General features: G+C 36.6%; 2 protein-coding genes across 2 annotated transcripts; one reads left to right on the forward strand and one right to left on the reverse strand.

The window, feature by feature from the left end:
• Positions 1–279: 279 nt before the first annotated feature.
• On the reverse strand, positions 280–3,760 carry pcmtl (l-isoaspartyl protein carboxyl methyltransferase, like). The gene is made up of 10 exons (XM_051646151.1): positions 3,669–3,760; positions 3,321–3,396; positions 2,939–3,073; positions 2,741–2,845; positions 2,622–2,653; positions 2,405–2,509; positions 2,069–2,189; positions 1,707–1,792; positions 1,088–1,257; positions 280–990 (listed from the first exon to the last, which is right to left on the reverse strand). The coding sequence occupies exons 3-10, from the start codon at positions 3,054–3,056 to the stop codon at positions 978–980; spliced, it is 750 nt and encodes a 249-aa protein (XP_051502111.1). The 5' UTR covers positions 3,057–3,073; positions 3,321–3,396; positions 3,669–3,760; the 3' UTR covers positions 280–977.
• Positions 3,761–3,816: 56 nt separating this feature from the next.
• On the forward strand, positions 3,817–19,215 carry LOC127410912 (coiled-coil domain-containing protein 32-like). Its single transcript, XM_051646159.1, has 4 exons — positions 3,817–3,946; positions 11,355–11,577; positions 11,665–11,818; positions 15,087–19,215. The coding sequence occupies exons 2-4, from the start codon at positions 11,361–11,363 to the stop codon at positions 15,250–15,252; spliced, it is 537 nt and encodes a 178-aa protein (XP_051502119.1). The 5' UTR covers positions 3,817–3,946; positions 11,355–11,360; the 3' UTR covers positions 15,253–19,215.
• The last annotated feature ends 2,564 nt before the right edge of the window (positions 19,216–21,779 follow it).

Genomic DNA, 21,779 nt, shown 5'->3' on the forward strand with positions numbered 1-21,779 from the left:
AGAAGCCCTGACAAGAATGAAAAAAAAAATAAATAAAATAAAAAAAAAATAAATAAAAAACATTGAAATTATTGTATTTATTTGTAAAATAAAATGTGTTGTAAAAGCTCTGGAGATGCCCCTTGTCATTTCACTTTTTTATGGTATTATTTTGTTTGTTTATTTTTTCGGTTGTTTTTAATTTTTTTCTCTCTTTTGGTTTTTTGCAGAGGCTAATATGATTGTTTGTAATGTTAGGACTTCTCGAAGAAAAGTTACTAAAATGTAATATTTTATCTGTTACAGTATTTTTATATCTTTATTGGTTCATAAAAAATACAAGGCATTACAGTTTTTATACATTTAATTACATGTAGATTATTACAGGATTTAAAGATCAGATTAGACAACAGCAACACCTTAACTGAAAATATAATTACATTTTCAAAAAATGTCATGCATGTAAGAAGAGGAAATTGTTTTTAGAAAATAAGTTTTAAACATTCTTGATTTTAATTATTTAAAGTATAGGCTATGTTTCCTATATATTAAAGCCTTGGCATATAACTTCATGGTAATTACACATCAAACGATTTATTTGACAAAAGTAGCATGGGAGCAGTTACATTTCAAGGTAACTGTTTTCTATCTGCATTACTCCTCTTGCTGTATAGTATGTTAAAGCTGAACATATGACAATTTATGAAGCATACTAAGATCACACAAGTCTTAGATAAGAAGCCCTCCTATCCAAATCCTTCAGTCCTTGAGTTTAGGTAAGAGAATGATCATCACCTCAGAAACCTTCAGATGAGTGCATTCATTTCTGTCCTCTGGCAACTGCTGAATTTGCACTTTATTTGTAAGAATCAGAATGATCCAGACAAGTATGTTGCTAGGCAGCAGGGTGAGTTGGGATGAGAGGCCTTTTCTCAGTCTTAAAGTCTTGCTGAACCACAGCACCAGCGCCATCTCCTGCAGGGGCAACGATACTGCAATCAGAGCTCATCACTGGGAAGAGAAAAAAATCAACCGTCATACATGTGATGAGATGCAGTACACAATAAATCACACAGTTCTGATTAATATCTTGATGACTGATACATACCTTGGCCACTGGCGGTGTTTGTCTGTCAGTGGCACATAAACCACACCCATCAGTGCTTTCCTGAGGAAAGTGCCATCACTCTGTCGGTCATACTGCTCAAGAACTTGGCTTCCACCCTCTGGACCCACAGGCAAAACTAGTCTACCACCTGGTTTCAACTGCTCCAGGAGCTGTTGATGCACAGGTTTTAATAAGACTATAACAGAATATTTAAACAATAATTTAATTTAAATTCAGTAAAGTATGCAGGGTGTGCTGAGTGACTCCAGCCAGGTCTCCTAAGCAACCAAATTGGCCCGGTTGCAAGGGAGGGTAGAGTCACATGGGGCAACCTCCTCGTGGTCGCTACAATGTGGTACGCGAGTTGTGTGTGGATACCACGGAGAATGGTGTGAAGCCATGTGATAAGATGCATAGCCACGTGATAAGATGCATAGATTGACGGTCTCAGACGCGGAGGCAACTGAGATTCGTCCTCCGCCACCCGGATTGAGACGAGTCACTACGCCACCACAAGGACTTAGAGCACATTGGGAATTGGGAATTCCAAATTGGGGAGAAAAATCACCAAAAAAAATAAATGTTATGTATGAATGCAAAACACAACTTGAGTACATACAGCTTTAGGGAGTGTAGGAGCAGCTGCTCCAACGTGAATGGCATCATAAGGGGCTTCGTCAGGAAAACCTAACCGTCCGTCACCCACTGCAAAACAAAGGAGGAAGACACAAAACCACCACTTAAGAATAAAAACCTGCATAAATAAAAAACACCAGTAGATCCAATGTCAATGATAATGTCATTTATGATAATGTCAACATTTTATATAAAAAAAAAAAACAATGGTTTTATTTTAATTACCATTGAAATTGCAATAAAACCAATATGTGGATATAAATATTTTATAACATTTTTGTTATAATATTTAATTTCCACTACTTTATTGTGTTTAAAAATTAATTCATTAAAAAAATCCCTCACCCACTAGTTTAATTTGTCCTGAGGCAAGCAACTCTGGATCATCCGCCTGTACATTTTTCACAGAGGCTTGCACCAGCTCTTCTATGTGGTCAATTCCCACCACTTTTCCAGAGGGCCCTACCTGCAAAATGAACATAATAAATCACAATGTAAATGTTTCAGAGGACATGCTACTTTTATGCTGTGTCCTGTCACATTCTGTAATAACAGGTGGAATCATCACACTTGATCACATAAACTGTAAATACACTGCATTTTTAAAATCTTGACTGACACAATTTTTTTACATTTTATATTAAAAACGTACAGTACATAGCGAAAGAAGACTGCACTCACCATTCTGGCGAAGCACGCAGTAAGATATCCACTTCCTGAGCCCACATCTAAGGCAGAGGCTCCTTCTGTTAACTTGTCACTGAGTAGCTCAAGGGCATGTGCGTGCTACACAAGTAGGAATATCAGTAAAATAATATATTTTATATTTTATAGCAGCATACGATACTAGTTTCTGTATAACTTGTCTACTTTAGAAGCATCTGTATGTCTCACCTACCATATGAGGGGCACTGATGGTAGCCTTGTATCCTTTGAAGAAAAAGACAAACATGCTGTGATTTCATGTAATCATTGCCTGTATTCAAAACTATTTGGCTTTAGTTACATGGAATTCACCTATGGACTGGGGAGAGTCAGCATAAGGGTGGTCTCTGGAATAAATCCCTCTATCAGTGGCAAGCATGGCATTAAACACTTGATCACTTCGGATAACCCCATGATCTGTGTAGTATTAGAAAATGAATACACATTTGTACATATCAGAATGTAAAATGTCTGATATGAATACATATCAGAAAAGAATATATAGCATACCTCTTAAACGTGTGATGAGTTCTACATGTGTTTTGCCACTAGATATCCATGCCATGGTTCTGGAGAGCAGTAAACCCATAGGGACCGCTACTGCTGCCAGCCTGAGCAGTGTCTGCATTTCCTAATGAGCCCCGCCTGCAAAAATGGCATTTCATATCTCGATTATTCCACTAAAACAACTGCGAAGTCTGTAGCAGTGTGAGTCTGACATACACTCATCCTGAGTCCTAAACAAAAGCTTTTACAAGAGATGCAGAGGTTGTAACAGTAATATAATATGCATTTAAATGATTATTAAAAACCTGGGAGTGAAAAGAGTCCCTAATGAGACCCAATCCAGGCTTGTTATACTGTGTTGGTTTAGTCTGACTGCTGGATTTACCTGTGTAGATGATGCACCTCCACTGATGCGTCCTTGATTCAGGTCAACAGACATGAGAAACTGACCTGATCTAAATCTAACATACAAGACATCAAATTAACAATTAAATAACAGAATAGTATTCCATGATCGACATGTACTGTACGTCACAAACTTTTCTTTATATTTGTTTTCCTCGTGCACGACCAAAGAGACCATTGATAACTTGAAAATGACAGCAATTAGAAGAACAATTTGCGATAGCTCAAGAAGAATTTTGCGCAACATTGTTTTAAACGCTTGTACCGATTAAACAAGTTTACATTATTCACTACAATATAACTTTAAAGACAAACACATAAATCTTACTCGTAATTTTTCGACTCGATATCAACGTGCTAAAGAAGTAAACGGAAGTAATGTTTCCAAGAACATCAACTCCACCAATCAAATTCACGGAACTATTGATGGACAGGTGTAATGGCCAATCAAATTTGGTGGGTAATCCTACCGGTGACGTATACCTAAGCAGCAGGGAAAGAAGAGCGAGACTGAAGGATGGATTTTACATGCTAATGCTTGGATTTATTTCTCCTTTTAATATATCTTCTTAGGTCTGAAGTGCATCAAGAGTGTTGTAGTTTAAGGTAAGTATGTCAACTGTACCTTTATGTCCATTGCCATTTTCTACACGTCCACTAAATGGTTTTGCTTGAGAGCAAACGTCAACAATCATTAAGACTTTTGTTACATGGCTGTTAGTTATAGCAACACCATCAACAAATGACCGATTTTAAATCCGTCCACTTTATTAGACACCGGGCATGCTGTCTTTTAACCCTCCTATCGTCTTAAGAAACCGCAACCTTCTGGTCATTTTTGACCCGTACTCAAAACTATTAAAATGCATAAGTGCATATGTTAATACACCGATCAGCCACAAAATTAAAACCACCTGCCTAATATTGTGTAGGTCCCCCTTGTGCCGCCAAAACAGTGCCAACCCGCATCTCATAATAGCATTCAGAGATTATATTCTTCTCACCACAATTGTACAGAGTGGTTATCTGAGTTACCGTAGACTTTGTCAGTTTGAACCAGTCTGGCCATTCTCTATTGACCTCTCTCATCAACAAGGCAGTTCTGTGGAGGGAAATGCCCTCACTGGATATTTTTTATTTTTCCCCATTGTGATGGTTGATGTGAACATTAACTGAAGCTCCTGACCCATATCTGAATGATTTTATGCACTGCTGCCACACGATTGGTTGATTAGATAATCACATGGATGATTGTTGGAGAGGTCAGCAGAGAATGGCCAGACTTGTTCAAACTGACAAAGTCTACGGTAACTCAGATAACCACTCTGTACAATTGTGGTGAGAAGAATATCATCTCTGAATGCTATTAAGAGATGCGGGTTGGCACTGTTTTGGCGGCACGAGGGGGGACCTACACAATATTAGGCAGGTGGTTTTAATGTTGTGGCTGATCGGTGTATATATATATATATATATAATTTATTTTATAATTATAAGTATATTTGCCCTTTGTAAATAACAATATATAGGAACTGTAAAATAAATAAGGGGTGATAAATAAATACTAATACAACAGGCTGGAAAAATAGACATTTATTCATTTTAATATCCTCAGAACCCGGTTCTACGGGGATGCTTGAGGGTGCTTAGCACCCTTAAATGAACCTTAGAGCACCCTCAATTTCTGACCAGGACAAACTGCTGCCCATGGGTCGATTTATCATGAACGTTTTTTATTAGATCTTTCATTTATCTGGCTTTGGGACCTATTGCACATCCACAAGCTTTTAATATGCTCAGGATTGCCAGATAATAGATGCAACACCCCAATGAGAGATTTATACTTGCACAAATAGGAAATATTTCGCCTTATGTCATACTTAATTTATGCAACCTGGCAACCATACATGCGAGTGCACGCGCTCTCTCCCCTTTTCGGAAAAAAACCTCAAAGAGCTCAATAGTGCAATATTATGCTCAAAGAAAAGTGTAATGCAGTCACTCCATGTCCATTCGTGATGCTGCGTGTGCTGTTTAGTGCAAAGTCTGCGAGGAAACCTTTTCAGTGATGAACTTTAGTAAAATCCCAATAGATCTTCACATCATTTGCACGCGGAGGGGACACATGAGCAAATCCAAGTGAGAGAGGAAAATGTTTGTTCTTTGTGTTATTTGTAAAATGCTGAAGTCCCTCACACCTGTATGTGAATGTTACTCCGGTAGTAATCATTTATCAGTGCCATGCAGCCTGTTTTATTCAGTTGTGTGCTGAATGGGATGCCAAACAAACCATTGACGACACCCACATCATGACCCGTGTGTGTAAACAGGTTGATAATGTTTTCAGAATAAAACAAATGTGTCCACTTTAGGGCTGCACCTAACGATTATTTTTTTATCGATTAATCTAACGATTCTTTTTCCGATTAGTCGATTAATCTAAGGACTAATTTGATGATTAATCTAAAGATTTTTTATAATTATTACTTGATTAATATAACAATTAATTAACCCAAAATAAATATAAAAAACTTGTCTCATTAATATTTCAATATTTTATTAAATCATCTTCTCTTAAACAAACAAATGTACAAGAAACAAAGTGTGCACTGCAGGGCATTATTCTGCAACAAACAACAGTGTTACTATGAATGCAAACTTTAATACAGTGAAAAAGACACTCAATTAGCATAACATAAATATATATATAAATACAAATTTCCAACATTCTTTTGAATGTCCATGTACTAAAATAAAATATTTGATGCCATGAGTGTTCCTTCATTTACTATTACTATTATTTTGAATTGCCATGGAAAATGAAGCAATGTGATAATTTTACCTGGTTGCAAAAAGTAGTCCGTTAATTTACCTGATGAACTTTCACCTTTTGCTGACCATTTATGCTTCGCAGAGCTTATTAGCAACTGACACATATGTGCCAGCTTTACATGTCATACATTCTACTTCCCACGGATTTCGACCTGGACGAAAGCATGGGAATTTTTTGTGCAAATCTTCTGTAAATTTGCACTTTCGTTCGGGCATTGTTTCCACTCAGCTGTCATTTGCTGCTGCTGTCAAGCAACTGTTTGATGCCGAACACAACAGCGCTTTGCGCATTCGCGGAGAGATTGACAGGCAGGAATTTGGCCAATAGTTGCTACAAACCTCTTATAATCGACCAATTGCTGTGCGAGAAGGAGGGACTTATATGCAAATATGCGTGCACACACAATGAAGTATTAGACCAGATTCACATCATAATGCAAATAAAGCCGAATCCAGGACATTTTCGCAAATTTAGAAATCCCGGCCGGACGCTTTTTTAAGGTCCGAAAAAGAGGACATGTCCGGGAAAAAGAGGACGTATGGTGACCCTACGTTAGCAGCGGTGCAGAAATTACTTTTAACTTGGGGGCGATGAGGAAACATTTAGAAAAACAATTTTAATTGACTACTACTAACAGAAACACGTGTTGTAATACTACTATGTCATGCTTGGGTGGGGACAAAAAGTAAACAGGATTTATGGTGCTGCCTTGCTGCCGTCTTGACAAAGTACTCCGGGATGCTTTCGCTTCAAGTGTTCGTTCATGGCGGTTGTACTGCTGTGATAAGCCATTTCCAATTTGCATAGCTTACACAGCACCACATTGTTGGGTCTCTGGCTAAAATATTTCCACGCTTTAGATGACCGTAGGCGAGTTTTTTTAGCTGCAGCTTGTTCTTCGGGGGAATCCATACTTAAACCGGGCACTGTCATTTTAATTACTACATTGCGACGCGCCGACGCAAATTAAACGGCAAATCAACGTATTTCTGTAATCGATGATATCGATTACATCGATGAATTGTCCCAGCCCTAGTCCACTTTGCGGCCAACATTAAAATAAGCCTTTAGAATCTATAATTTCCGAATATTATATTATATTTTATTTTATTTACTAAACCAGACTCCTGATGTAGTGTTAAATTGAATACTAAATTACCACTGCATTGAAGTATGGTAAAATAATAAATTAATAATTTTATTCAGCCTTTATTCAGTTTTAGTAACACATGATAGAAAGTATAGCAGCAAAACTTCAAGCAATCGCAGAATGGTCCCATCAGTCTGTATACATTTCAGAAAATTGTGCATCATTCTTTGAGTGCATGAGTGCACTACTACTTCTGGGATTAAAAGATACAACTATGCAGAAATATTTATCTTCTCTCTTTCATGTTCTACTTAACGGCTGATGTGGCCCCTGTACCAAAACAACTGCACACCTCTGCTCAATTGAATATGTAAGTCTAATACTGTAAATTGGCAAGCAGATTTCCTTGAATCCCATCAAACACACAAAAATCCCTGCAGTTTGTGAACACACAATTGCTGCATCAAAACTTATAAATGTGTATGATTGTGCAAATCAGTATGTCCTAATCTGCAGGAGCAGCATTTTGCTGTCATTTTCAGCAACAGATCATGTGAAAAAAACAAAGCAATAAATGTTTTGTACATAAAAAACTGTTATTTACGTTGTTTTAGTAGCATTTAAATATGATTTAATATATTTTAAAAATGTGTAATTACGATACATCTAGAGCACCCCCACTATTTTCAGAAGCACCCTCAGTGATTTTGATCTGGAACCGGGCCTGAATATCCTATATATATTTTGAATGTGTTGAAACTTGACACCAGGCGACGCACCCTAAAAACTGCACCGTTAGATCGGTTTCATACTGAAGAGCTGCTTAAAAGTATGTTTTTTTTTCTCTCTCTCGTAAATGTAAACGAGTGTAAATGCCAACATCATATATGTCGAAAGGACTGATGCCTGTCACGCAAAACATGAGCTCATTGATGTCATTAAATATCATTCTGCTTTTTTATTCCATCAGTTGCTCCTGGTCAGAGGCTTCCGTAAATATTTAGTTTATTCATAGGGTTACGTCCTACATAAATGTAATGGTGCAACGCTCAAATATTTAGTAGTGCATACATTTTGACTTAGTGCCCATTTACACCACAACTAGGCAAAGTTTTATTGTACGTATAGCTGGTGTAACCGGCCCCTGATGTTTATTTAGCTATTTATTTTATTTTTATTTATTCTTTATTTAAATGATCAGCATTTTACTGATACTAAACAGTGCTACTGATGTTTATTTAGATATTTATTGTATTTTTATTCTTTATTGACAGTGTATAATAATAATATCAAATATTCTTTGATAAAAATATTTGTTTAAGAAAGCAGCCTTCTGAGTACCTTTGCATAGTCATATCGGTGCAAAATCGGTGCACAATCTACATAGGAAAGGTCTGTTTTCATTCCAGCTCAAAAATGAACTATATCGGCCACAATATTGGTAATCGGTGAATTTCCCCCTCTAAAATCAGTTTCGGTATCGGTCTCAAAAATCACCTGAACATCTCGGCCGCATCTGAAAGGGCTTTTCGCAGTGCAAAAGGACAATTGCATGATTGTGTCATGTGAGTTTAACTTGCTCAAGCCAGATATCAGCATTAATACTGCCTCTAATTTGAAGAAACATATCGAGGTAAATTTCATATTTCTGCTAACTAGATTCTGTGTCTATAATGTAGCCTGTAAATTAGCTATCTATCACTGAGATTATTGGGTTGATGTGAGAGATTAAGGCAATGTTATCAGTAGGGCTGGACGATAAAACAATCTTGTTGTTTATCTGAAAAAAAGAAAAAGAGATTGATATCAATGATAAACTTTTGAGTAATTTTCTATACTTAGCGTATGTTCTACATCTAGAACAGGGGTGTTCATTACATCGATCGCAATAGCAAGACAAACACTGGTTGGTTGATCTAGATAAAATATAAAGACTGACTTTTTATTTCCTGACGTCTGTAGCTGCGTGCTGTTTGATTGACAGGCGGCTAATGTTTGTGCGCTAATGCGGGTTACGTGGCTAAATGGTCAAATACACTTTATAATTCCGCCAATGCCCGTCCTGTTGAGGCAATAATGTAAACGCAGTCGGTTTGGTCTAAAGTGAACGTAAACAGTGGGACAAAATGCGTATTTGCATCAAAATGTCGGACTTGAAATGTGTACGTAACCGAACTGAGCACTGTCTAGTAGGCCTATGTCATAAAAAGGCTATTAATCAAACAACAATAACAACAAGGAAACAAGAAAACCACTCACTACATTTGGCTGAATAACTTGAGTAGCTTTAAAAGTATTAATGTAATAGAATAAAACAGTGACATTTGTAATAATTCTTTTTTTACAATATTGATAGTTTTTTAATAATACCGACTCCTGATTTAGAGAGTGTTAATTTGTATAATAAATTACCAGAAATGTAGAGATAATAAAATAATGTATAATTATGCTTAACCTTTATCAAACTTTTTCTAATGCCTGATAGAAAAGTATCAACCCTTGTAGAGCAATACTTCAGTCAGAACATTCCACCAGTCTCATACATAAGAATGAGAACACAGCTATTGCTAAAGAACTAAATCAATGGGGGATATTGTATCTCAAAAGGAGTACAATGTGCCCCCCCCCCCCCCCATATGTTACTTAAAGAAATAGTTCACTCAAAAATGAAAATTCTCTCATCATTTACTCACCCTAATGCCATCCCAGATGTCTATGACTTACTTTCTTCAGCAGAACACAAATTAAGATTTTTAGAAGAATATCTCAGCTCTGTAGGTCCTCACAATACAAGTGAATGGATGCCAAAATTTGGATGCTCCAAAAAGCACAAAGGCAGCACAAAAGTAATCCATATGACTCCAGTGTTTAATCCATACCTTCAGAAGAGATATGATAGGTGTGGGTGAGAAAAAGAACAATATTTAAGTCCTTTTTTGCTAGAAATTCTTCTCCCTGCCCAGTAGATGGCGATATGCATGAAGAATGTGAATTACCAAAAACAAAAGAAGAAAGTGAAAGATAAAGTGGAGATTGACTGAGCTGGGAGGAGAATTTATAGTAAAAATTGACTTAAGTATTGATCTGTTTCTCACCCAACCTATCATATCTCTTCTGAAGACATTGATTTAACCACTGGAGTCACATGGATTAGGCTACTTTTATGCTGACTTGTGTGATTTTTGGAGCTTCAAAATGTTGGCACTCATTCACTTGCATTGTATGCACCAAAAGAACTGAGATATTCTTCTTAAAATCTTAATTTGTGTTCTGCTGAAGAAAGAAAGTTATACACATTCCGGGATGGCATAAGGGTGACTAAATGATGAGAGAACTTTCATTTTTGTGTGAATTATTCCTTTGAAGCACGATGTGGCCCCTGTACCAAACAAATGTTCTACCCCATTTATTGTACGGGACATGACGTGCCAAGTGACCCTGTTTTTTTAGTGTTATTTTTTGAACATGTTTTATGCGCAACAGTAACTCTCTGTCGACATTAAGGAAAATGTAGACATTATACATAAACTGATTTTAATGGAATTGTTTTATACATTATTATATAAAATGGGGATCATTGTATTGAAAATAACTTTCATCTTTTCATTTCTGTAATCATGTCATCCTTTTATTTTTATTTTTTCCATCAGATTCATGTACTGTTTACAGTATCATTGATAAGTGATGTATTTTAAAAGTTGTCAGTCACAAACACCTATAAAATACCTATATTTTTTATTCTTCCTGGCAAACAGCTATAAAAGGGAATATAAATTACAGTATGTGTGCTACATTTTTAAAACTGCAGCATAGAGTTTTTATTATAAAGGGGCATAGCTTTCGCAACTCAGTACTCAATACTCATTACTCATGAGTACTTTTAAATGAGCTACTCTTTTACTCTTACTTGAGTAGTGTTTAGGACAGGTACTTTTACTCTACTCAAACTAAATTTTTTAAGATGTAACAGTACTTTTACTTGAGTATTATTTTTCAGTACTCTTTCCACCCCTGATGATACTTAAATGCTCTGAAAACATTCTTATCACTCTAAATTGAATTGCATTAAATATATGCTTCAATTATTGGAGGACGTGATGATTGACGACTTCGAAACCCATGTGGTCCGATCTAGTGGAGATCTTTGGTCCGAGGTCTGCTCCAGTCTGCCAGATCCACTGGGACATGATGATGGACAATTTACAGACTCATTTCAGCCTTCCTCTCAAGGGATCCCTCAGCCAAACTCCCCCAGAGCATCTTTCAGCCCCTGGGAACCAATGGCTGACTCTGAAGTTTACATTGCTAGTTTAGGTACCGGAACTGGCATTTCAGATAATCACATTTTCTTAATGTGGCCTGTTGACTTGTTCTCAAAAACATGTTATCGACACTTTTTAGAAAGTCGATTGAAGAGAATCAGGGGACAACCAAATGAAGTAACATCCAGGGAGATGCTCCGTTCCTTGTCCCAGGCAAAAAAGGAATGCTGGGATAGGTTTCTTCATGATGCTCAAACCTCAGAATTGTTCCAGGATGGAAACTTTGATCAGAGGTAAGGACAAACCCCACTGCTCTCGAGCATCATGTACTTTAGCCCCTCTTATATCTGCAGATATAACGGGCAGTGGTGGCTCAGCAGCTAAGGCTCTGGGTTACTGATCAGAAGGTCAGGGGTTCAAGCCCCAGCACTGCCAAGTTGCCACTGTTGGGCCCTTGAGCAAGGCCCTTGACCCTATCTGCTCCAGGGGCGCCGTATCATGGCTGACCCTGCACTCTGACCCCAGCTTAGCTGGGATATGTGAAAAAAAGAATTTCACTGTATATGTGCAAATGTATAATGTGTGATAAATAAATATAATTAAAAAATTAAAAATTAAATTAGATGGTATAACTATCTACCAGAATAATAAAAAATGTAGCTTTTCACACTTTTTCTTATTCATAATTTCCTGAAATGTGATTGACCTTTATGTAGGCTAAAATAAATAAAACTAGTCATATAAAAAATTTCATAGTGTCTTATCAGTATTGAAAAACTGACTTAAATAATCATAAAAATTAATTGAGGAACTACACTCACCAAGCACTTTATTAGGAACACTATGGTCCTAAAAAAGTGCCTGACGTGGTCCTCTGCTGTTGTATCTTAAAGTTGTGCATTCTGAGATGCTATTCTGCTTTCTACAATTGTACAGAGTGGTTATCTGAGTTAACGTAGCCTTTCTTTCAGCTCAAACCAGTCTGGCCATTCTCCGTTGACCTCTCTCATCAACAAGGTGTTTCCATATGTAGAGCTGCCGCTCACTGGATGTTTTTTGTTTTGTGTGAAAATCTCAGGATATTGGCAGTGACAGAAATACTCAAATCAGCCCATCTGGCACTAACAATCATGCCACGGTCGAAATCACTGATATTGTGATTTCCCCACTCTGATGGTTGATGTGAACATTAACTGAAGCTCCTGACCCATATATGAATGATTTTATGCATTGCACTGCTGCCACATGATTAGCTGATTAGATAATCGCATGAATAAGTAGGTGTACAGGTGTTCCTAATAAAGTGCTCGGTGAGTGTATGTGAATTATTAAATATATAAATTATATTTAATATAGTCCATTATTCCATATAAACATGGACTGTGTATTTACTTTCTTTACTTTTTAACGCCATGCCAGCTTCTATGGCTATATTCATGACGAGGCAGTTTAGTTATTCAAGAGTAGACTGTATTTATACTGATAAAATACTGTGTGGACCATGGGCCATTCTTCTATTCCAAACTATTTCAGTGTGTGTGTGTATATATATATATCATGACATCAAACATGTCGCTTTATTTACGCCACCATCACTGCGCATATCGGTGGATTTGCGATGCAGAAATACAGCAGCAGCAAAGTTGCATTTAACAGCCAGCCTCTTCAGAGGACACGGAGATCAGAAAATCCCAGGAGATCAGCAGTTACAGAAATACTCAAACCAGCCTGTCATGGCAGCTGTGCATGAAATCAGGCAGATACGGGTCAGGAGCTTCAGTTAATGTTCACATCAACCATCAGAATGGAGAAAAAATTTGATCTCATTTATTTGGAACGTGGGATGATTGTTGGTGCTAGACGGGCTGGTTTGAGTATTTCTGTAACTGCTGATCTCCTGGGATTTTCATGCACAACAGTCTCTAGAATTTACTCAGAATGGTGCCAAAAACAAAAAATATCCAGTGAGCGGCAGTCCTGCAGATGGAAATGCCTTGTTGATGATAGAGGTCAGCAGAGAATGTCCAGACTGGTCCGAACTGACAAAGTCTAAGGTAACTCAGATAACAGCTCTGTACAATTGTGGTGAGAAGAATATCATCTCTGAATGCTATTCTGAGATGCGGGTTGGCGCTGTTTTGGCGGCACGAGGGGGACCTACACAATATTAGGCAGGTTGTTTTAATGTTGTGGCTGATCGGTGTGTGTGTGTGTGTGTGTGTGTGTGTGTGTGTATATATATATATATATATATATAACTCAGCAAAAAAGGAAACTGCTTTTATTTTCAAACTCTTAATTTCATTAAATACTTGGCCTCTTAAATACAGAATTTCTTCTGCTTGAACAACTCTGTCGTTGATTTACTATTTGAGTTGTGTTGTGACCCAACAGCACAGATGTTAGAAAGTACAAAATGTGTTTGCAGATCCAATTTAATTTGTGTAGTGCAATACATATTGTAAATAAAGCAGCTTTAAAAAAAAAAAAAAAAAAGTTGAAGAATACTGCCTTACAAACCCCACATTAAGCAAAGAAAAGGCAAGTGTTTTCCAAATTTTAAGAAAATTGGGAAAAAAATTCTAATGAAAAAAAACCTGCTGAAATCTTCTGAAAATTATAGGATGGAGATGATTTGATGTGTAGTTTGGCAATCAAAACCCACAATAATTTGATTGGACATTTTTAATTGGAACATTATTATCTTAAAGGATTGCTTTTTCCATCAATGGTCTTGATAGTCTAATCTCTCTCTCTCTCTCTCTTTTTTTTAATTTTTTTTTATTACAATGGCAGTACAGTATGTACTGTTTGTTAAAGAGCACCTATTATGGTTTTTAAACGTACCTAATTTTGTTTTAAAGGTCTCATACAAAAGATTTACATGCATCCCTGGTCAAAAAACACTTTAATTTGCTCATAATTAAATTACAGCATTACCTTTTTTTCCCCAGTGTCAAAAACGACTCGTTCAATGATCCGATCTAGAGAATTCATTCTAAACTCCTCCTTTCAGAGACCCTACTCTGTTCTGATTGGTCAGATGTCCCAGTCTGTTGTGATTGGTCTACCGCTTAGTGTAGTGTTTGAGGGCGGGTCAAAGCTGTTCGCGAGCAGCCAATGATGACCAGAGGCGGGTTTTTTGTTACCAAATTATGTAGGTTAGTACAGGAATTAAATCTAGAATTACTAACAACTTGTTTCATGTGTTCAGAATCGGTTCTTTTGGGAGTCAATAACACCATTTGTCATGCACTTTGATTTGTGAAACTTTGCAGACTTTTTTACATTCACTAACAGCTATATAACACACTACATGAAAGGTAATATTTGAAAAACCATAATAGGTGCTCTTTAAATGATAAATTATTTGTTAATAAGAATGCCATGAATGAGGATTTTTAGAGTCATTCATTCAGAAATCCATTCGTTTTTCTCACACCTGATTATCTCTACGATTATGTTGAATACATGTCATTCATTTCTATGGTCCAGTGAATTTAATGTGCTGTTCAAAATGCTTGTGGTTATTTGGTATGATTTTTTATGTTTTTTTTGCAGTGCTTTGGAACAGTTCAAGCGGTGGCTGTCCCCTGAAAGTGTGGCAATCAATGCAGAAGAGCTGGAGTGCTTGCTTTTGCCCACACAGAACAACGAGGTTCCTACCAGCTCAGCCCAAACCGATAAGCCATGTGAAGAGGAAGAGTGCACAAGTCCTGAGAAATAAACATATCACAGCAATAACCAGTTTTGCTCTATTGATCAGCAGTAGTGTTAGGGAAATTAAGTGTATATGGGGTCTTGTTGTGGAAAGCAACTTTATTGTGACCCATTTGTGGGGATCTTTTGTTTCTCAAAGATAAAGGGTTAGTTCACCCAAAAATTTAATTTGTCATCATTTACTCACCAACATGTTGTTTCAAACCATCATAATTTTTTTTGTGAAACACAAAAGGTGTTAATCTGAGTCACTAGTGACTTCATTTCATCTTTTTCTATAAAATGAAATTGAAAGGTGACTAAAGGCAGTCAGTTTGCCTGAAATCATCTTTTGTGTTCAATGGAAGAAAACAAGTAATACAGGTTTGAAACAACATGTGTTGTGTGAGTAAATCATGACAGTATTTTCATTTTTTGGTAAACTAACTATCCTAGTTAGGATAGTTCACCCAAAAATGACAATTTTCTCATCATTTTCTCACCCTCATGCCATCCCAGATGTGTATGACTTTCTTTCTTCTGCTGAACACATATGAAGATTTTTAGAAGAATATCTCAGCTCTGTACGATCATACAATGCAAGTGAGTGGTGACCACAATTTTGAAGCTCCAAATTGCACATAAAGGCATCATAAAAGTAATCCATAAGACTCCAGAGGTTAAATCTATGTCTTCAGAAGCGATATAAGTATGGGTTAAGGGTGATTTATACTTCTGTGTCAAACCTACGGCGTTGGCTCCGCGTAATGGCCAATGCGTTTGTTTGCATTTATTGTTCTGCGTTGATGTGTATGTATCGTTCTGTGAGTACACAACCAAATGCTAACTATATGTTTCATAGATAAACAAAAGCAATGCAAGCAATGTAATTTCTGGATTCATTAGTATTTATTAATTTATTGTAGCATCAAATATGAGTTCAAAGTATGTGAACATGTTGAAATGTAGTTACAGTTGTGGGCAAAAATATTGGCACCTTTTTTTTAATTTTTTTATCTTTCATTAAAAAATAATCACAAAAATATAACCTTTAATAGAAGTAAAAGAATTGAAACATGGGAAATATCTCATTATTAAATAAATATTTTTCTCCAAAATGCATTGGCCATAATTATTGGCACCCTTTTATTCAATACTTTTTGCAACCTCCCTTTGCCAAGATAACAGTTCTGAGTCTTGTCTTATAATGCCTAATGAGGTTGGAGAACACCTGGCAAGGGATCTGAGACCATTCGTCCATACAGAATCTCTACAGATCCTTCAAATTCAGAGGTCCATGTTGGTAAACTCTCCTCCCACAAATTTTCTATGGGGTTCAGGTCAGGAGACTGGGATGGCCATGGCAGAACCTTGATTTTGTGGTTAGTGCACCATTTTTGTGTTGATTTTGCTGTTTGTTTTGGATCATTGTCCTGCTGGAAGATCCAACCAGGGCCCATTGTAAGCTTTCTGGCAGAGGCAGGTTTTGATTTTTTATCCGTTGGTATTTGATAGAGTCCGTGATGCCATGTATCTGAACAAGATGTCCAGGATCTCTGGCTGAAAAACAGACTAACAACATTAAAGATCTAGCACCACATTTAAACGTGGGCATCGTGTATTTCTTCATCTTTGTGTGTGCCAAACCTATCTGTGGTGTTTGCTGCCAAAAAGCTATTTTTTCGCATTTGAAGTTTCAGTAGTGTCTGGCAAACTGAAGACGCTTGAGTCTGTTGTTGGATGAGAGCAGAGCCTTTTTTCTTTAAACCCTCCCAAACAACTTGTGATGTAGGTGATGTCTGATATTTTTTTTTATATAGACTTTCTGACCACAAGACCCAACTAATTTCTGCAATTCTCCAGCTGTGATCCTTGGAGATTCTTTGGCCACTTGAACCCTCCTCCTCACTGTGCTTGGAGACAATATAGACACACTTCCTTTTCCAGGCCGATTCTTAAGATCTCCAGTTGACTGGAACATGTTAATTATTGCCCTGATGGTGGAAATGGGCATTTTCAATGCTTTGGTTATTTTCTTATAGCCACTTCCCATTTTGTGAAGCTCAACAACCTTTTGCCGCACATCAGAACTATATTTTTTAGTCTTACCCACTGTGATTGATGATTAAGGGAATTTGGCTTGTGTGTTACCTCATTTATTCCCATGTGAAACAGGAAGTCATGGCTGAACAATTTCATGTTCCTGTTTCTAGTCATCCAGGTGCACTAAAAAAATTTAAAATATGAATGGGTATATACTTAAGATATATTTTACTCATAATAATTTCTAGCGGTGGCAGTAATTGTTGCCAATGTGGTTTGGAGATAAATATTGATTTAATAATGAGATATTTCCCCTTTTTCAATTGTTTTACTTCAATTAAAGGTTAGAATTTTGTGATTTTTTTTTTTTTAATGAAAGATCAAAAGGATAAAGCAGATTTTTTTTTCACAGCCTTCTTTGCTCATATTTACCAAGGGTGCCAATATTTTTGGCCACAACTGTACATATTATTTATTATACATGTTGCCTGCATTGCAGGCAGAAAATAAATTAGGAAATTACTGTATGCTTGCTCTTGAGTCGCTTACATAATAATACATACATATTTTGGCATACTTTTGATGTTCCGTGATGAAAAAGAAATCATCGAATTATTTAATAACTACTCACCTGAATAACATAAATGGGTGTCATTTTAAAGAATTTACAATGCATATAGGAAATATAACCAACTCTTACCAGGTGCTTTTTAATTTGCTGACAAATTAAATGGTCACAAGTCCAAATACAACGTAATGTAATGCATATATATTAAAATAATCTTGGATAAAATGCAACGGTACCTCAGACATCCTCTATATCATCCTGGGAGGCGGTCTGTGGTTAAAGTGGACAATCACAGCTGTTGTGGTCTGCGTCGACGCAACGCACGGTTACATTTAGACCTTTAGAAACAGATCAATATTTAAGTCCTTTTTACTATACATTCTCCTCCCTGCCCAGTAAGTGGCGATATGAACGGAGAATGCGAACCGCCAAAATCAAAGTAGTGAAAGTGGAGATTGATAGTAAAAGAGGACTTAAACATTGGTCTGTTTCTCACCCACACTTATATCGCTTCTGAAGATGTGGATTAAACCACTAAGTCGTATTGATAACTTTTATGCTGCCTTTTATGTGCTTTTGGAGCTTAAACATTTTGGGACCCATTCACTTGCATTGCGAGGACCTGCAGAGCTGAAATATTATTCTAAAATCTTTGTTTGTGTTCAGCAGAAGAAAGTCATACACATCTGGTAAGGCATGAGGATGAGTAAATGATGAGGGAATTTTAATTTTTGGGTGAACAATTCCTTTAAGGTTTCTTTGGCTCTGCATGTTTCTCAATCTTTCAGTGTGCATGGTGTTTTTATAGAATTGAATACAAAGATCAGAAGGAAACACTCTGTTAGATGAGTAAATAAAATATTTCTTGCAAAAGGCAGTAAAATATTAATTGCCAAGGATTGCACTTCATTCTCTGCAATTGCAAATTGTAATTTGTTCAGTGAAGTACATACATAGTCTGAACACATTTTTACCAGCCAGAACCTTCACTATGTTATATAACATTCCAGAAATATTTTTTATTAAGTGATTTTCATTATTATTTGCTATTGCTGTTAAATTTAAATGGAAATTCTTGCTACTTGCTACTTTTCCTGCAATATTGGAAGTGCTGCTGATATACACTGACTAATAAAACACATGTTCTATGTATGTGTGTTCTATGGATATATTACAATTATGAACACTTGATGGTAATTTAGATTTTGTTATATCTAAATAAATTCAAATGCATAGGCCATTGGATTAGATAACTGCTAAATGTAACATGGTTAAAGAATGTTTTTAATGTAATATTTCCATTATGTATGGCCATGTCAATTGTACACTTGTATTTAGAACAATAATGAAAGGATAATAAAGACTAGAAAGGAGCTCTAATGAGATTCTTGTGTGACCTTTGTAGCGATGCATGCTAATATTTTTGCCCAGCAGTAACCAATATGTCGTTATGTTGAATATGGATGAGGTACCACTCCAGAGCATTCCTGCCATTAAATTGTTGAAGCATAATTGCTTCATTCCACAGTTGCATTTAGGCTCTTTTAACTTAAATGCAAAGTGTTAGGTCAATTCATTTAATGTAAAATTGCTTATCTTTTTATTGTTTATGTGCTTTATTTTTTATATTATTTATATTTTTATTAATAAATGAGCATTATTCGTTTCTCTTGCAAAAGAATGGCACTGTTATGATGATGTGCATACTGAAATGTGTGTGTGTGTGTGTGTTTGTGTGTGTGTGTGTGTGTGTATATATATATATATATATATATATATATATATATATATATATATATATATACATACATACATACATACAATATATATACATTTGAAGTCAGAAGTTTACATACACTTAGGTTGAAGTCATTAAAACTAATTTTTTAACCACTCCACAGATTTAATATTAGCAAACTATAGTTTTGGCAAATCGTTTAGGACATCTACTTCATGCATGAAACAAGTAATTTTTCCAACAAATGTTTACAGAAAGATTGTTTCACTTTTAATTGACTATATCACAATTCCAGTGGGTAAGAAGTTTACATACACTAAGTTAACTGTGCCTTTAAGCAGCTTGGAAAATTCCAGAAAATGATGTCAAGCCTTTAGACAATTAGCTTCTGATAGGAGGTGTACTGAACTGGAGGTGTACCTGTGGATGTATTGTAAGGCCTACCTTAAAACTCAGTGCCTCTTTGCTTGACATCATGGGAAAATCAATAGAAATCAGCCAAGACCTCAGAAAAAAAAATTGTGTACCTCCACAAGTCTGGTTCATCCTTGGGAGCAATTTCCAAATGCCTGAAGGTACCACGCTCATCTGTACAAACAATAGTATGCAAGTGTAAACACCATGGGACCACACATGTGTTGCCAGTGCACATGGGGACAAAGATCTTACTTTTTGGAGAAATGTCCTCTGGTCTAATGAAACAAACACTGAACTGTTTGGCCGTAATGATCATTGTTATGTATGGAGGAAAAAGGGTGAGGCTTTCAAGCCGAAGAACACCATCCCAACCATGAAGTATGGGGGTGGAAGCATCATGTTGTGGGGGTGCTTTGCTGCAGGAGGGACTGGTGCACTTCACAAAATAAATGGCATCATGAGGAAGGAAAGTAATGTGGATATATTGAAGCAACATCAAGACATCAGCCAGGAAGTTAATGGGTCTTTCACATGGACAGTGACCCCGAGCATACCTTCAGAGTTGTGGCAAAAAGGCTTAAGGTCAACAAAGTCAAGGTATTGGAGTGACCATCACAAAGCCCTGACCTCAATCCGATAGAAAAATTGTGTTCAGAACTGAAAAAGTGTGTGCAAGCAAGGAGGCCTACAAACCTGACTCAGTTACACCAGTTTTGTCAGGAGGAATGGGCCAAAATTCCAGCAACTTATTGTGAGAAGCTTGTGGAAGTCTACCCAAAACGTTTGACCCAAGTTAAACAATTTAAAGGCAATGCTGACCAAATACTAACAAAGTGTATGTAAACTTCTGACCCACTGGGAATGTGATGAGAGAAATAAAAGCTGAAATAAATCATTCTTTCTACTATTATTCTTACATTTTACATTCTTAAAATAAAGTAGTGATCCTAACTGACCAAAGACAGAATTTTTTTCTACAATTAAATATCAGGAATTGTGAATAACTGAGTTTAAATGTATTTGGTTAAGGGGTATGTAAATTTCTGACTTAAACTGTATATATATATATATATATATATATATTTATACACACACCGATCAGCCACAAAATTAAAACCACCTGCCTAATATTGTGTAGGTCCCCCTCGTGCCACCAAAACAGTGCCAACCCGCATCTCATAATAGCATTCAGAGATGATATTCTTCTCACCACAATTGTACAGAGCTAGTTATCTGAGTTACCTGTAGACTTTGTCAGTTTGAACAAGTCTGGACATTCTCTGCTGACCTCTATCATCAACAAGGCATTTCCATCTGCAGAACTGCCGCTCACTGGATATTTTTTGTTTTTGGCACCATTCTGAGTAAATTCTAGAGACTGTTGTGCATGAAAATCCCAGGAGATCAGCAGTTACAGAAATACTCAAACCAGCCCGTCTAGCACCAACAATCATGCCACGGTCAAAATCACTGAGATCACATTTTTTCCCCATTCTGATGGTTGATGTGAACATTAACTGAAGCTCCTGACCCATATCTACTTTATTTTATGCACTGCTGCTACACGATTGTCTGATTAGATAATCGCATGGATGATTGTTGGTGCCAGATGGGCTGGTTTGAGTATTTCTGTAACTGCTGATCTCCTGGGATTTTCATGCACAACAGTCTCTAGAATTTACTCAGAATGGTGCCAAAAACAAAAAATATCCAGTGAGCGGCAGTTCTGCAGATGGAAATGCCTTGTTGATGATAGAGGTCAGCAGAGAATGTCCAGACTGGTTCAAAC

This window comes from Myxocyprinus asiaticus, chromosome 20 (assembly GCF_019703515.2).
Source record: "Myxocyprinus asiaticus isolate MX2 ecotype Aquarium Trade chromosome 20, UBuf_Myxa_2, whole genome shotgun sequence".
Taxonomy (NCBI): Eukaryota; Metazoa; Chordata; class Actinopteri; order Cypriniformes; family Catostomidae; genus Myxocyprinus; species Myxocyprinus asiaticus.

What these genes read in the sequence shown, in the direction of transcription:
- pcmtl (XM_051646151.1), bottom strand. Translation starts at nt 3,056, where the DNA reads ATGCAGACACTGCTCAGGCTGGCAGCAGTAGCGGTCCCTATGGGTTTA. An exon ending in TGACTCTCCCCAGTCCATAG is followed by an intron (nt 2,654 to 2,740) that starts GTGAATTCCATG and finishes TTTTCTTCAAAG; the next exon opens with GATACAAGGCTACCATCAGT. An exon ending in CTCCTACACTCCCTAAAGCT is followed by an intron (nt 1,258 to 1,706) that starts GTATGTACTCAA and finishes GTGCATCAACAG; the next exon opens with CTCCTGGAGCAGTTGAAACC.
- LOC127410912 (XM_051646159.1), top strand. Translation starts at nt 11,361, where the DNA reads ATGATTGACGACTTCGAAACCCATGTGGTCCGATCTAGTGGAGATCTT. An exon ending in AGTTTACATTGCTAGTTTAG is followed by an intron (nt 11,578 to 11,664) that starts GTACCGGAACTG and finishes GACACTTTTTAG; the next exon opens with AAAGTCGATTGAAGAGAATC. An exon ending in GATGGAAACTTTGATCAGAG is followed by an intron (nt 11,819 to 15,086) that starts GTAAGGACAAAC and finishes TTTTTTTTGCAG; the next exon opens with TGCTTTGGAACAGTTCAAGC.